Source organism: Eubalaena glacialis, chromosome 11, assembly GCF_028564815.1.
Source record: "Eubalaena glacialis isolate mEubGla1 chromosome 11, mEubGla1.1.hap2.+ XY, whole genome shotgun sequence".
Taxonomy (NCBI): Eukaryota; Metazoa; Chordata; class Mammalia; order Artiodactyla; family Balaenidae; genus Eubalaena; species Eubalaena glacialis.
In genome coordinates, this window is record NC_083726.1 from 60949640 (window position 1) to 60965732 (window position 16093).

Consider the following 16093-nt stretch of genomic DNA (forward strand, 5'->3'; position numbering starts at 1 on the left):
TGAGTTTTAATCATTTGTTGAATCTTAAAAGTCGAAAGGTAAAAATGTGATACATTTGCTAACTATAGACACAAGTGATGTAATAGAGGCTTATACTTCTCAAAGATGGAAACAGCAGAAGTATTATTTTCTCTAAAACAACGTACAAAAAAGGAACATACATAGAATAAGAAAATATAAAAAATGACAAAAGTGAAGTAAAATAGATTTAACAATGAATGTAAATGAGATATACTACCTTTATTTTAAGAGAATTACATCTGTGACAAAGAAAAGGAAATCTGATTTATAAAAATCTCAGCTATAAGAGATTTCATAGAAAAACTGAAATTCAAAGCATAATATATAATATATTGTGGATGATATACTACATTGTGGGTAAATATAATAGACTTCTCTTGAGTTTTCTAAATTATGTTTGGTGGTTGAAGAAAAATTATAATACAGTCTTCTGTAGTTCTAAATGTATAATATATAGATCAAATATTTAAGAAAATTCAATTTTAAATAAGAGAGGGTAAACAAACATAAACAGAGAGTAAATTCCTCTATATAAACATAAGTGATGCATATAATTTAAGCTTATATTTCTCAAAGATGAAAGTGAATGGGTAATTATTTATTTAAAAGCAAAATACAAAAAAAAAAGGAACATAGAACAAAGATATTAAAATGGCAAAAGTAAAGAACAATCTTTACGGTCAATGTAAATGAGATAAATCCCTCCCGTTTCAAAGTATGGTGCCTACTATATATGTGGGAGTGGGGGGAAAAGCTGAAGTTTTAAAAAGTCACAGCTATAAAATGCTACATAAAAAAGTTAAAAATCAAAGTTTTAATAAGATACACCATATAAAAAATTTTAAGTCAGCACCATAGTGATGTGAGACGTTCTCTTTGTTTCTCCCCTTCAATCTACAACCAGTAAAACATCCATAATTCAACAAAGGTACCTCTGCCCAGCACACCAGGACACCAGAGAATGCCACACATCTGCACATCTAAAGCGGGGGTGGGCGGGTGGGCTGGAAACACGGAGGAGGCAGAACCAGGGGATAAGCAGAGTTGGCACATGTGGTCCCAGACCCCCAGCTGAGCTTGTAGTCCCAGAGAAGCCGGTGGCTGCAGGGAAGGTGGCACACATGACTCAGGCCTGCAGGATGCAATAGCGACCAGAGCCACAAGAAATCAGGCAACAGCAGAGCCCGCCACCCCATTTCTTTAGAGGCACCAGTGACTCTGGCCCCTTGCCCAAAGCAGCGGCACCTGTGAACTCAGCAACTCTAGATGCAGAAGAGGAACCCGTGACCACAGCTTCCCCGAAACTTTTGCCTTCCCCCTGGGGTGGTGGAGCCTGCATCCCAGGAGACCCCGAAGGTAGCAGAGATGCCAGCCATCCCAGAACCCCAGGTGGTGACATTCGCCACAGCAGCAGCAAGTCACCAGTGACCCTGGATGCACAAGCAACAACAATGAGGGCACCAGGCAAGTACCTCTGGCAGAGGTAGTGGAGGGTGGAAAGTATCAAATCTCTAATATAACCAGAGGCAGCTCAGGTAAGAGGAACCAAAAACTGGTGCTATAGTACCACCTACTGAAAACAAGAGAAAGACCACTAATTACTAACCTGTTGAATCATTGTAATCAAGTTTTTTTTTTTTAAAGCAGCTTTTCCTAAAGAAGAAAGGTGTTCACTACTTCAAATGTACCAGCAGAGAACTCATTAAACACCATGAAAAACCACAGTAACACAGTAGCACGAAATTAAAATGACAATTCTCCAGAAACGAAACTCAAACCACTTCATTTGTTACATAAACACATTTCTGGTTTCAACAGAAACATTTTTCTTTTAAAAGACAGAAATGTAACTAAAACCATCTAAAAGAAATGAGTTTGGAGAATCTGAGACAGTCTCATGACAGGATATGATTCCTTGTACTCCTTACAGTAGAGTAAACCTTCTACCAACTATGAAATCAAATAATTCATGAATAAACAAAAGTATGAAAAGAAGCAAATATTTGTTTACCAGGAAGTAATTTTGCAACGTGGATTGCATTTCCTCACTGTTTAGATCATGAGTTAAATTTGTTAAAATGAACAAGTACTAGGGGAAAAATGTAGCTTCTCTCTCTCTCTTTAGTTCTCTGTACTTTTTTATTGATTAGACCAACAAGTATACCCGTGATGGGTCCTGAGAGAAATTCTCTCCTGGGGAGGAAAACCGGAGTAGTGGCCATTCCCTCTGCAAGGGACCTAAATGTCTCTCTGACCAGTAATGTGTTTTCTATCATAATGCAAAAAGAAAAATAAGAGAAGAAATTATTAATTAGTAAACTCACCCGACCTTTGGAAAACTAGAAGGGCTCCTGGTCCGGCACCTGTCTCAGCTCTTCCGACGCCGCCTGGAGCGAGGAGGAGCTGGCGCCCGGCGTCCGAGAAGGTGGGCCTCGTGCTGGAGCGCGGCGGCCTGATGCTCGATGTGAAGCGGCAGCTGCGGCAGCACCCGCCGGATATCCGCGGCCTCCAGGGCGGGAACTGGAGGCTGCGGGACGAAAACCGGCGGCTGCGCGAGCCTGCTGCTTCCTGGATGACGACCGGCAGAAAGGGCGCAGGCCCGCGCCCTGTGGCAGTCCTTGGGGCGCCACACAGCCGGCGCCGTGTGGCACGAGGTGGCCCGCGAGCCGCGGAAGCTGCGCGAACTCGAGGCGCACCCGGAGGCCCTGCTGCGCGGGAACCTGGAGCTGTTGTTGCTGGACCGGGAGCGCGGGGCGCGGGCGGCGGCGGCGGCGGCGGCGGCTCCCGCAGCTCCATCGATGGCCAGGCCGGCTTGAGCGGGCCAATGGCGGGCGGCGCGGCGGGAGACATGGGCGACTGCAACAGCCCAGACGCCCACCAGCACTTCCTGGCCCCGCTGCTGCCCCCCGGACCGCACAGGGCCTGCAAACAAGGCCGTCGCCACTCGCATGTCCCTGGACGACCTGTTGGCGCCATCTCACCACCGAAGCATCCCCAACGGCCTGCACGGTAAGGAAGGCACCGGCCGGGCAGCGCGGGTCTCGGGCGCGCAACCCCTTCCCCCACGGGTGGCCGCCACTCTAGAGCCCTCCTCCAGCTGGCGTCCGGCTCTGAGCAGGGAGATCCCGAGCCCACCTGCAGTGGGGCTTTGGGTGGTGATTTTCTGGTTAAGAGATGGAGGCGTGGAATCAGCAGTGGGCCCGGGACCCTCCAGACCCCAGAAAAGTTTCTCTCCGGCGGAGTTATGAGTATTAGAGGCTGGAACTGTGGCGCTGGCTGGAGGCGCCGCATCCCAGCCTGGAAACCCTTGTCGGGGAGCGGGAAGTTTTTCATGGAAAAAACAAACAAAACAAAACCCCGAAAGGCCTTTTGCGCAAAAGTGAAATTTCCCCTCTTATTTGGGACAACAGGCAGCCCCAAACCTGAGCAGCGTTCACGTGTGTGCTGGGGCTGGAATTCCTCCCGGGCTTCTCCGTGCTGCCTGCCCGCTGGGAAGGGGCACAGGCAGCTGGGCCAGAGGACCAGGGCTAAGAGCCTTCCTGGTTGGCTCTTAGTCCTGCCCTTCTCAGGGTCCGGGGACCTTTCTCAACCGAGGCTGTAAGACTTCGCAGAGGAATATGTGCTTGGAATGGATCCTGGCTTTTCGTCTCTGCGTGCCTCAGTTTCCTTCTCTGTAGAATGGAGACGATGATCCTACCTCCTGGATTTGAGGTGGATAAAAGCCTCTGAAGGGATTTGTAAACTGTTGGTCACGTTACGGGAAGCGCCACGGTTGCGGGCGGCCAGGCTGTGTGTGGGAGGACCTTTGGCCTCAGGAAAGCTCGGCTACCGTCTCCCACACCCGTGTGAGTGTCCGGCCCAGGGCAAAGGGCTCTGTAGGAGCGGAGCAGCCGGGCCCCATTTCCCAGCCCTCTGATCAGTAACTCCTCCCTGTTGCCTCGCCCCTCTCCTGCCTCTGTGTCCTTCCACATTTTTAGTGGCTTGGCTCCTGCTTCTGGTGGCAATTGCTGCTGCCTGGATATGTGCCTGAAGGTGGAGATGAAACAGCCCTTTCTGGTTCTCTTTGAAGGCTTTCCTAGTTCAGAGAAAATGTATCTCGTCATCTTAAATGACTGTTCTTCCCCAGAGAGACAGCCTGGGGATGGGGTGGGGACCGGACCCTCTCTGTTTGGTTCGATGGCCAAGTGGCCTCTGCAGGTGCCTTGCCGTGGGGGCGGGGGTCTGCGCCCAGGAAGGTCGGGTGCTAGCCCGGCACAGTTCTTCCTTTACCTTCTCAGTCTGTGAATTCAGGGCAGGACTAGGGTCGGAGGGATATTTTACTACTGATTAGCAATCTGAGGCTCCAACTTGGGTTTCTCTTTATAACTCTGTGTACACCTCAACCTCCCAGCGCGGGCTCCTTAAGGCCAGTGGGAGTAGCTCAAAGTGAAGTGGTTTAATTTGTTAGGGTTGCATGGTCTGGGGAGTGAGGAGTCCCTGTCCCAGCCTCTCTGGCCTCACCTTCTGGGGGGCCTTGTGAGGCTCAGATTTCTGGGCCTCGGTTTCCCCAAGTACAGTATGAAGCAGGAGATTGCAGTAGTCCTGTGGCTAGGAAAGGAACTCTTTCTGGTTTTCAGCTGTGTCATCGATGACACTTGGCGAGAGTGATTCTCTGCAGGTCACTGAAGTGCCGGAGTGTCAGAGCATATTTGCAGAGAAGTTGTGTCATGTTTTGGACAAGGAGACGCAGACCCTGTCTGGCTCAGGGTTTTGCTGCCGCGGTCAATGGTGCAGGAGTCGAGGACTGGGCTCCACCTGAGGTTTCCCACCCCACTAGGCAGTGGGTGGGGTGGAGCTCCGGGGTTTCCTTCAGAATCCACGCTCCCCCAAGTCCCATGCACGCTCGGAACAAGGCTGCTGCAGATTTTGTGGTGGCACAGCTTTGTGTTGGGGTGAAATAAAAATTCAGCATTATTACCACAAATTTCAGTTACAGGTGGGATTACTGTCATTTAGTTTTGTCTCTTAAAGTCCTATGTGGCCTTGAGATGTTTTCCCAACAATATGAGTAGGATGCCTGGAAACAAGGAGAGGCCCTTCTCTTAGAAACCACTTTTCTGTACTTGGACCTGTAGTTTTAAGGTGAGTGGAGAGCAAGCTGGAGATGAGAAAGCTGACAAGCCTCCGTCTGGGTGCTGGCAAAGCTGGAGTCAAATACTAGGCTGGTGCCTTACGTGCTTGCTCTCAGCTCATCCTCACAGGAACCCTGGAAGGCAGTAGTATTTCTGTTTTACAGCCAAACACGTGGAGGCTCAGAGAGGTCCTGAGCGTTTCCTGGAAAAAAACTGAGATTGAAATGTCTCAATTCCAGTTGCCTGGCAGCGGGGCTCCCAGGGGTCCTCTACTGCTCAGGCCATGGGCTGGCTTGCATCTCTGGCTCATTGTCATTTTGGCGGATAATATTAATCAGCAGACACTGGTCACTCCCCATTTCTTGATTCCTGATGGAGGTTTGCCCTCCTTCTCCCATCCTGGGAAGTGCCACTTCCTTATTGGTGACCACTGAGCAAGATGCTTGATAACCCCATTACCCAGAGGGGTCAGGCTGTCTTGTGTTCAAATCTCTACTCTTCCTCTCCTCTTGGGCAAGTTACTTCACTTCCCTGAGCCTCTCTCTGTTCTTCTGTAAAGTGGGGCAAAACCCATAGTGCCCCCTTTATCCATGCAAGGTCTAGGGAGGTCAGGATCTGCACACAGTTGGCCTCAACAGTTGTCAGAATCTTTGTCATCCATATTGCTTCTAAGGCTCCTCACAAAAAAAGATAAGGACCTCTTGGGGGTTTGCCAAACAGACAGCAGTGTTCTCTTTGAAACTCGGTTTGTGGTTTAGACAGACAACTTGCTTCGGTTTGCAACCAAGCCAGTGTCTAGCTGCACCTGCTCATGGTCCGGGGAACAGTGACCCTGTAGTCCTCTCTTGAGGTGCCCTAAAAGTCCTAAGTGGCTGTGGCGGGAGGTAGCCTGTCTGTATTCCAGGCAATCCCTCCAGGGGCTGGGCCTGGTGGACCTGTGAATGCGGATGCAAATGGACCTTTCTCCCAGTTGCTTTTTTTGATAGAGGTCTGGGCTGCGCTGCCTAAAGTCTGGATTAGGATGCTCTTCGCTCTAATCCAGCGGGGCAAACTGAGGCAGGCCAACCCCAAACACCAGAAAGTCAGGTATATCACTTTGAACTGATGCGATTTTCAAACAAAGTATTTTCAACAATTTCTCCCCTCCCCCCCATCCTGTAATAAAGAATATTGAATATAGTTCCCTGTATGTTACAACAGGACCCTGTTGTTTATCTATTTTATATACAGTAGTTTATATCAGTGAATTAATTGACATTTAAAAATTCATATTTATCATTTTTATATCATTTCATTCTATTTAAAATACCTTTATTTAAAAAAATCATCATTTCTGGTTAAAAAATATTATTTACTATGGCCTTTTTTTTTAATATTAGGAGGATTTGTAGTGCTATCCCCTTTTCATTCCTGATACTTGTGATTCAGTGTTGCTGTATTTCCTTTGTTAAGTTGGCTAGGGTTTTATACATCTTACTAATCTTTCAAAAACTCAATATTAAGCCATGTAAATATCCTATACTATCTATATATTTCTATATAACTAATTTTTACCTATATTATTTACCTTCTTTTATTTTATTTTACTTTCTTTGGACTGGCTGTTTTCTCTTTCATGTTATTAAGATAGACAATTAGTCTATTTATGTTCCTGCCTTTCTCCTTTATAATAGTTACTTATAGGGCTTTATTTATCCCACTAAGTACCTCTTTTTCTGCACCCCAGATGTTTAGATATATCATAATTTATTACAGTTTGGTTTAAACTAAATAAAAAGATAGTTTGATTTCCTTTTTATCCATGGACTTTTAGGCAGTGTTTATTTTTAATGTCCATGCTTTCTAGTTATCTGTTATTCATTTCTATATTAAGTTGACCATGATCAAAGAACATATACTAAATGATTTCAGTCTTTGAATTTGTTGAGGGTTCGTCCCACTTATTGTGAATGCCAGTAAGTGTTTCTTGTGTATTTATAATCATTAGCATGTTGTTATTGCTAATGGTATTGTGAGAAGTTTGGGGAATGAGAAAAAGTATATTGGATTAGATACCAAAGCTCCTCTCCAGGTGCTTTTTAGATGGAGATGTTAAAAAGTTAATATGTCTCCTGCCACTAAGGTTCTTGACGCAGATTTTACTATACCAATTAGATCCATACAGAGTTAGAATTTGGAAGGGCACAGTGTATTCGGGATCAATGTTCTGTTCATTTTGACTTTTCTACCGGTTAGGAAGTCATGGAAACATGTGGGTTTTTCTCTGAAGTCTTGTTGAACCTCCAACTTCCTAGAGAAGCTATTTTGATGGATAAGAAAGTAGTGACATAGTTTTGCTTCTGTGTATCTGATCCTTGGATCACAGTCAATGGTACTATGTTTTTAAATCGTACCTACAATGGTAGCCTCTCTTTGTGAATTAATTCTATATTGTTCTAAGAGTCATTACAAGAGTTTCGGCCAGAAGTTCCTCCAGCCTTTCCAAATTTCATGGGCCTCTATTCACCTTAATTATTAACATTTTCCTGTTTAAAATTCCTAAACTGCTTTCTCTTCTTACACTCATAATAATACTGTATTATAATAAAGAGAAGCTCTAGCCCCATATCATTTTTCAATCTATATACTGAAAAAATTCCAAATAAAGTCTAAAAATAATTTTTAATTAAAAATAGATTTTCTAAAAATAGGATTACAGTTAACTTATGGAAATATTTAGGAAAAATGACATCCTTATAATATTAGGCTTGTTAAATAGAGTATAATGTCTCTGGTTTTAATCTACCCTTGCAGTCACACAGTAGCTATTAAGGAATTTTAAAATATAAGTACTGATCTCATAAATATTTTTGCTAGAGATTTAAAAAATAATTTTATTGAATACTATCATTTATTCCATGATATTTTCTAACTGATTAGCATTTAAATATAAGAAAGCATAAAATTAGCAAAGCATTATCTGACTTTGAGTTTGTGATTTAGATGGAATTTGTGTGCCATGAAATATATATGCATCAAGAAATACAGGAAAACCATGATTTGGAGTGAATTTTTGCCTTTTAAAATCATAGCAAATGTAATTTACTACATAATATTAAATATTTATTTATATAAAATTTTCTCATATAGTACAGACTTTTCAGTCTGTTTCTCTCTGCCTATCAATTTGCCTGCTGTGACAGTTACCACAAAGTTTTTCTTTGTCGATGTCCTCATGGATAACAGCCCTGGAGTCTGCACTTATGTCTTCATAATTGACTTTATGATTACTTCTCTCCCAGTGGAATCCATTACCGAGGGTGAGCAAAACCTCAATGCTGAAATATCCTGAAGAAGGTTTCACAGGAGTGAAAATAACTAAGGCCCACATAAACACCACTGTTGATACTCTAGCTCATGATCATGGACTCTGGACAACACAAGGTTGCTATGGTCCTTAAATATGCAAGAGTACCCCCATTATCCTTATTTTAAGTGGTACGAAGCATACTAGAATTCAGGAGAGGAACTTTCCTTTATGTACTTTCCTTAAGTTTACTCACCCTAACTAAAGAGTGAGATCCCTTGAATTGATGCAGCTTTGGTAGAAAGTCATTCACTGCAGTGTAAGGATTGGAATGGTCACCAGATTCTCTCTCTGCTTCAAAAAGAGGGCTAAATGATTATGATATTTTTAATTAAACAATTACTAATGGAAGTTCAATATTTATAATGAGGCAATAAAAATGCATGTATTTGGGGGAGTGGCTTTGATCTGAGAAAATGAACATATATTTGGAAATAGCTTTAGAGAATTTTGTTTTATCTAGTCTTAGCGATTTTTTGATGTTAATAATTTTAACATACCAATAACATCTATTTTTATTCTGTTTTCAAAGATGGATACAGTTATAATGGAAACTAAATAAATTGAGGTATAATAAGGTTAAAATATTTTAAATATATTTATTACTGTTATTACTGTTGTGTTGTGATTCAGACATGGACTTGGCTATCATAATGGCTCAAACACTGTCATTGATATTATATGTACTACTCCTGTTTTAGATAATATGTAATATTCCTAATTTAGATTGTATGTAATACTCTTATTTTAGATACACATAATTTTTAACTATAAATATATTAAGAATAGAAATTCAGAATGTGAGTAAAATTACACGAGAAAATATGCTACTTTCTTACTGACTTCCTTGCAAAAATATGATTTAAATAAAATAACCAAAGAACTTCTTTCACTGCTTAATAGAATAACAGTTTCAGAAGCCAGATGATATGTAACCCCAATTCTTGCGTCTTCTTGACATAAAAATTCTTTTATATGCAATATCTCATTAAGGTGTAAATAATGTATTTCTACATTTCAGAGAGTATTGATGGCACTAGAATCAAAGCCATAATTTCATTTATTTTGCCTTTTGCCTCTCAGCAGGTTTCTGGCATGGCTGACAGGGGAACAAGCAATCACTCAAAAGTGACTGACTTCATTCTTGTAGGCTTCAGGGTCCACCCAGAGCCCCACATTCTCCTCTTCCTGATATTTCTGCTTGTCTATGCCATGATCCTTCTAGGGAATGTCGGCATGATGGTCATCATTATGACCGATCCCCGGCTGAACATGCCAATGTATTTCTTCCTGGGCAACCTCTCCTTCATTGATCTCTTCTGTTCATCTGTTATTGTACCCAAGGCGATGATCAACTTCTGGTCTGAGAGCAAGTCCATCTCCTTTGCAGGCTGTGTGACCCAGTTCTTTCTCTTTGCCCTCTTCATTGTGTCTGAGGGATTTCTCCTGGCAGCCATGGCTTATGATCGCTTCATTGCCATCTGCAGCCCACTCCTCTACTCTGTCCACATGTCAACGCGTCTCTGTGCTCAGTTGGTGGCTGGTTCCCATTTTTGTGGCTGTATCAGCTCAATTCTTCAGACCAGCATGACATTTACTTTATCTTTTTGTGCTTCTCGGGCCATTGACCACTTTTACTGTGATACTCGCCCACTTGAGAGACTATCTTGTTCTGACCTCTTCATCCATAAAATGGTTTCTTTCTCCTTATCTGGCATCATTATCTTGCCTACCATCATAGTTATTATTGTTTCTTATTTGTATATTGTGTCCACAGTTCTAAAGATACCCTCCACTGAGGCACGTAAGAAAGCCTTCTCCACCTGCAGCTCTCACCTGGGAGTCGTGAGTGTACTGTATGGTGCTGTATTTTTTATGTATCTCACTCCTGACAGAAATCCTGAGCTGAGTAAAGTGGCCTCATTATGTTACACCCTAGTCACTCCCATGTTGAATCCTTTGATTTACTCTTTGAGAAACAAAGATGTCAAAGAGGCTCTGAGGAAGATCCTGGGGGAAGAGATATTTTTATTTAATTCTATTTGAACAGTAATATAACTGAAAGACCTGGGCATTGTAACAACTTGCGGAAGCACTGACTCAAAACAAATGTACCATTGAGCTTAGAAATTTTAGTCTTAGCTTATTTATTTGAATTCCATGAAATTACAGCCAAAGAATATATTTGGACTATATTTTGTCTGGCTGTTGATTTTGGAATGGAGTGACTTTCTCTGTACTTCATCTTCATTTTGGGTAAAGATAATGATTGCCATGTAATTTGCTTTTAGGAAAATATATTCCAACTTTGCTGCTGACTCTTTGAGGTTATTGGTTGGGATGTATTGTTTATCTTGGGTCAGTTACACGTGTTATGTGGATATGTAGGTAATTGGTAGAGGTAACACAATGTGATGTAATAAGCCAGACAGAACAAAATATCAGATTTCCTGAAGCCATCTTCGTGAAAGCTTAGTGAGAGAATCAGATACTCTGCAGTGCACAGAGTCTGAAGGGTGACGTGTAAGTAACTCTTGATTGTCCAGAGGCTAAATGAGTGACACATTTATTTTATGGTTTCTCTGACTTGAATCATTATTATTTCTCCCCCTCATTTGAATATCTACTAAACTGACAAAGTATTTTTGAAAATTCTCCCTTTTCACATGAAAACTATAATAAAAATAAACAAGAGTAAAGATAATTAATATTTTATTATATATGCGTTAGTGAGAATTCATTCATCAAATTAATATTTACTGAATTTTGATGTACTCTTTGCCCTATAAAAATTCCTAGGTAGAAATAATTTCTGTACTTGAGCTCACAATAATTGAGGGGAAAATAGCTGAATAGAGAGCTAGCATTCATATGGTAAACCCAGTGAATAAAGGCACGTATAGAAAATACAAAGAGAGTGCAGCCTCTAAAGATGACTGATCTAAACGATCAGGGAAAACTTTGTAAGTACATTTTAAAACATAAGTGGAATTGAGCAAGGTGAAATAGAAAAGTTTCTGTGCAAAGGAAATTAAATAACTACATGTTAAACTTCCTGAAGTTTAATACCTGATTTTTAATACACAAGAGAAGGAGTGAGAGATAAGGAAATTCATGGAAATCGTGCAGACCTATATAACAAGAAAAGGAAGATGTCCTTTATTGTGTTGGAAGTGGGGAACCACTGGGGATTTTTTTAAAGTATATATTGTGTCCAAATTGGAATTTAATAAAAATCACACTGGTAATTTGTGGTAGATAAATATTCATGGAAGAAGTAGATAATCATGGAAAGTGTGTGATTGTCCAAGTAAGAGGTTACAGTGGCATTAATGATGGTAGTCTTACACGAGACAGTGAAGAGAGGAACTATCTTTAAAACTACAGGTAATCTAAGCTGAATATTGATTGATGGTTGATAAAATGAGAAATGGGTGGAAGTCAATGATGACTTCTAGTGTTTGAGCATCTCTCATTGGGGAAATGCTGCCTCACAAAATGAGGAGGAAAATATGAATAATAATAGTTAATCATTAAGAGTTAAGAAAATAAGCTCAAGATTCAGACTGAGCTTTCAAATTCTGGTTTTGCCTATGTGCTCGACAGTCAACTGTCTTGACTTTGCAGTGACTCTGGTTTCTCAGTTTAATGTAAGATTACTAATGTCCAGTGGGCAAAGACCCTATACCTGGGATTTAGGTGAGCTGGAACTAAAAACAATTACGAACCACTTTCATTGAAGGTTTGTTCCATTATAGGAGTGCTGCATGAAAGATTCTGTATTTTACACCCAAAGGAGTGCTAGTATAATATGCCTAAATAACTTAAAGACCACACTGGTCTATAATATTATTACTTCTTTAAACTCATCTTGTGACATCGCATTACATTTATAATTATAGCTGATTGTAGTGTCATAGCTAATAAGATTTTCTTAATTTAAATGATAGTGTTCATGGTATTGAATCCTCACTCAGCTGCTGCTACACCAACAACAATTATGTTAAAAAGTTTTAGCCTACTTTTGACATTCAGATTTTTATGTAAGAAATATCTATAATAAATTAGTTAATTAATAACTTATTTATTATTCTAAATAATAAATATGTATAATTATTATAAATAAGTAAATTGTAAATTTTCCATTTCCTTGTGTAGCTTATCGTTTTTTAGGTGAAAATTAAAGCTTCATTCAAAAAAAGATGTTTCTGAGTCATTGCTCTAAAACGCAAATTCTTAGATCTAAAAAAAGATCTGCTCATTATTTTTTCCAAAACACTTTATTGAGGAATAATTGGTGTGAAATAAACAGTATGCATTCAAAGTGCACAATTCTGTGAGTTTTGGCTTCAATGAAAACACCACCACATCAAGATACAGAACATTTCCTTCATTTCTCAAAGATTTATTATGCCTCTTTCCAGTCCATGCTCACCTCCAAACCCATTTCCAGATAACCAATGATCTGAATGATATATATTGGAATCATACATTATGTGCTCTTTTCTGTCAGACTTCTTTCACTGAGTAAAATTATTCCGAGATTTATTTATTTTGTCACGTATAAGTAACTCATTCTTTTTATTGCTGAGTAGTATTCCATTTTTCCATTGTACACATATACCAAATTTTGTTTATGCACTCTTAAATAAATGGGCAATTGATGTGTGTTCAGTTTTTAGATATTGTAAATAAAGCTGGTATGAATGTTCATACGTATTTGCCTAGACTTGTTTTCCTTTATCTTTGGTAATGTTGAAGATTGAGACGCTTAGTTCTTATAATAAATATACGTTTGACTTTTGAAGAGACTACCAGGGAAACATCTGGAAATAAACAATAAACCAAGAAATATTAATGCAATAAAATTTACTAAATCTCAGGAAGAATAGCGAGAATCTATGACATTTGAGCCAGGACCCACTCTCTCCCTGCCCTCTCTCACCCCAGCATAGGACAAAGTGTACTCAGGCAAGTGCAGGCAAGAACATAGAGATCCCTCTGCCCCTAGATCCCAAACAAAGGCTACCATATCCCCTTGAGAGTGGCAGCTGCAAACATTTCTTATCCCCTCCAGCTCCATATTGAAGAAACTCTATTCAAGGCAAGAGCAGCTAAAACGTCTGGTGATCTCTACCCAGCCCCCATTCATAGGGTAAAAGCTCTACCCTAAGCATGCCAGGCCAAGAATACTGGGCCCCAATTGCATCTGCTGCAGTTCCCTCAAAGGACAGAAGCTCTATGCTCAGAAGACCATAGGCTACTGACCTCACTCCAATACTGGCTCCTAAAGCAGGGGTGTCATTCTGAGTGAACTGGTCCACTGTTCCTGCTCCAGTTCCAGAACAAGTGTACACAGGTTTTACCTAGAATGAAAGGTGTACCATAGTAACAGAGGCCTCCACAGCTTTCTCCAAGTGAACTGACTTTATTTGGAAAAAATGTGTGGGAAATTTCAAGCTTAAGTGAACTCCAAAACTTAATAAATATTTGGTGATAAACAATTAAGAGGAGGCTGGTGGCTCCATGAGAGCAAAAAGCTAACTGCGGACCAACTAGAAGGTTATCAGAAAGAACCAAGGAAGGAGGCAGCTAAGAAAGACCCTTCTGGGGTTCAGACAAACCTCAAAGACTCCTTTGCAGTCGTAGCCCTGCTACAGCCAGTCGGGCGAGCTCCCTGCTCCCCACTTACCCCTACACTGCAGTCAGGGCCCCATCACAGGTGGTTGTCACACGCAGTCCACAAAAGGGATGCCCTTTGGCTCTGGTGGCCTGGGGGGATGGCACTTCTAGACCCCACACATCATCTCCTACACAAGGCCACTCCTTCAAGACTGGGAGAGATAGCTGCTTCACCTGATACACAGAAAAAAACACAAAGAGTCAAGCAAAGTGAGGAGATAAAGAATATGTTCCAAATTAAAGAGCAAGATAAAACCTCAGAAAAAAAAAGACCTTAATGAACAGAGATAAGTAATCTACCTGATAAAGAGTTCAAAGTAATGGTCATAAAGATACTGAGAGACCTCAGGAGAAGAAAGGATGAACACATTGAGAACTTCAACAAAGAGACAAAAAATATAAGAAAGTACCAAACAGTGGTCACAGAACTGAAGAATACAATAGCTAAACTGAAAAACACTCTGGAGGGATTCAGAGGCACACTAGATAAGTAGCAACTAGGATCAGTGACCTGTGTCAATGAAAATTCAATTAACAATCAAGTTATGAAGAAGAAAGGAATATTTATTCAAGCCAAACTGAGGATTAAAATCTGGGAGACAGCCTCTCAGAAAGCTCTGAGAACTGTTCCACCTGTTAGAAGTTAAAAGCACATCAAATGAAACATAGATATTTACATAAAGCTCACCAAAGATACATAGTCCAGGTAAGCACGTGCAAGGCAAACAGAAAGTCACTATGACCCCTACAGAGTTGGCAAAGAACTCTGTTCTTTTAAGAAGTTGCACTGCTAGCATCAGAAGAAAGGAAGAAGATGATCTTTATGGTCAAGCAGGCATTCCCATTTTTAGGATCTCTGGTTAATGTGTAATGCAGATGCACACTACACATTAGGGAGGGAGGGAGGAGGCCGAATAGTTACAGAGAGAGAATTTTATGTTTAATTTTTCTTGTCCTGCCTTTAAATATAAATTTTATTTCATCACCTGGAAGACAGGGCAGAAAAAAATCATCCAAAGAAGCAGCAAATACAAACAAACAAAAACCATAAAAAAGAATTTAAAAAAGTGAAGATAGCTTAAGGGACATATGGAACAACATCAAGCAGAATAACATACACATTCTAGGGGTCCCAGAAGGAAAAGAATGAGAGAAAGGGGAATAAAACTATTTGAAGAAATAATGGCTGAAAATTTCCCTAACCTGGAGAAAAAAACAGACATCCAGGTGCAGGAAGCACAGAGTGCCAGGAAAGATAAATGCAAAGAGATCCACACCAAACACATTAAAATTAAAATGTCAAAAACTAAAGATAAAGAGAGAATCTTAAAAGTAGCAAGCAAAAAGCAACTTGTTACATACAAGGGTGCCCCCATAAGATGATCACCTGATTTCTTCAGCAGAAACTTTTTGGGACAGAAGAGAATGGCATGACATACACAGAGGGCTGAGAGGAAAAAAATTCCAACCAAGAATAATCTACCTGGTAAGGTTATCATACAGAATTAAAGGAGAGATTAAGGGTTTTCCAGACCAGCAAAAGTTAAAGGAATTCATCACCACTAAACTGGACCTACAAGAAGTGTTAAAGTGTCTCTTTTAGCTTAATTTCCAAAATATACAAACAGCTCATACAACTCAATAACAACAACAACCACAAAAACCCAATCAAAGAATGGGCAGACAATGTAAACAGACATTTCTCCAAAGAAGACATACAGATGGCCAATAGGCACATGAAAAGATGCTCATAGAGAAATGCAAATTAAAACTACAATGAGGCGCCACTTCACACCAGTCAGAATGGCCATCATTAAAAAGTCTATAAATAACAAACGCTGGAAAGGGTATGGAAGAAAGAGAACCCTCCTACACTGCTGATGGGACTGTACATTGGTGCAGCCACTGTGGAAAACAGTATGGAGGTTCATCA

At 40.9% G+C, this 16093-nt stretch overlaps 1 protein-coding gene across 1 annotated transcript; it reads left to right on the forward strand.

The window, feature by feature from the left end:
* Positions 1-9543: 9543 nt before the first annotated feature.
* Positions 9544-10524, forward strand: LOC133101232 (olfactory receptor 9K2-like). Its single transcript, XM_061205895.1, has one exon. The coding sequence runs from the start codon at positions 9574-9576 to the stop codon at positions 10522-10524; it is 951 nt and encodes a 316-aa protein (XP_061061878.1). The 5' UTR covers positions 9544-9573.
* The last annotated feature ends 5569 nt before the right edge of the window (positions 10525-16093 follow it).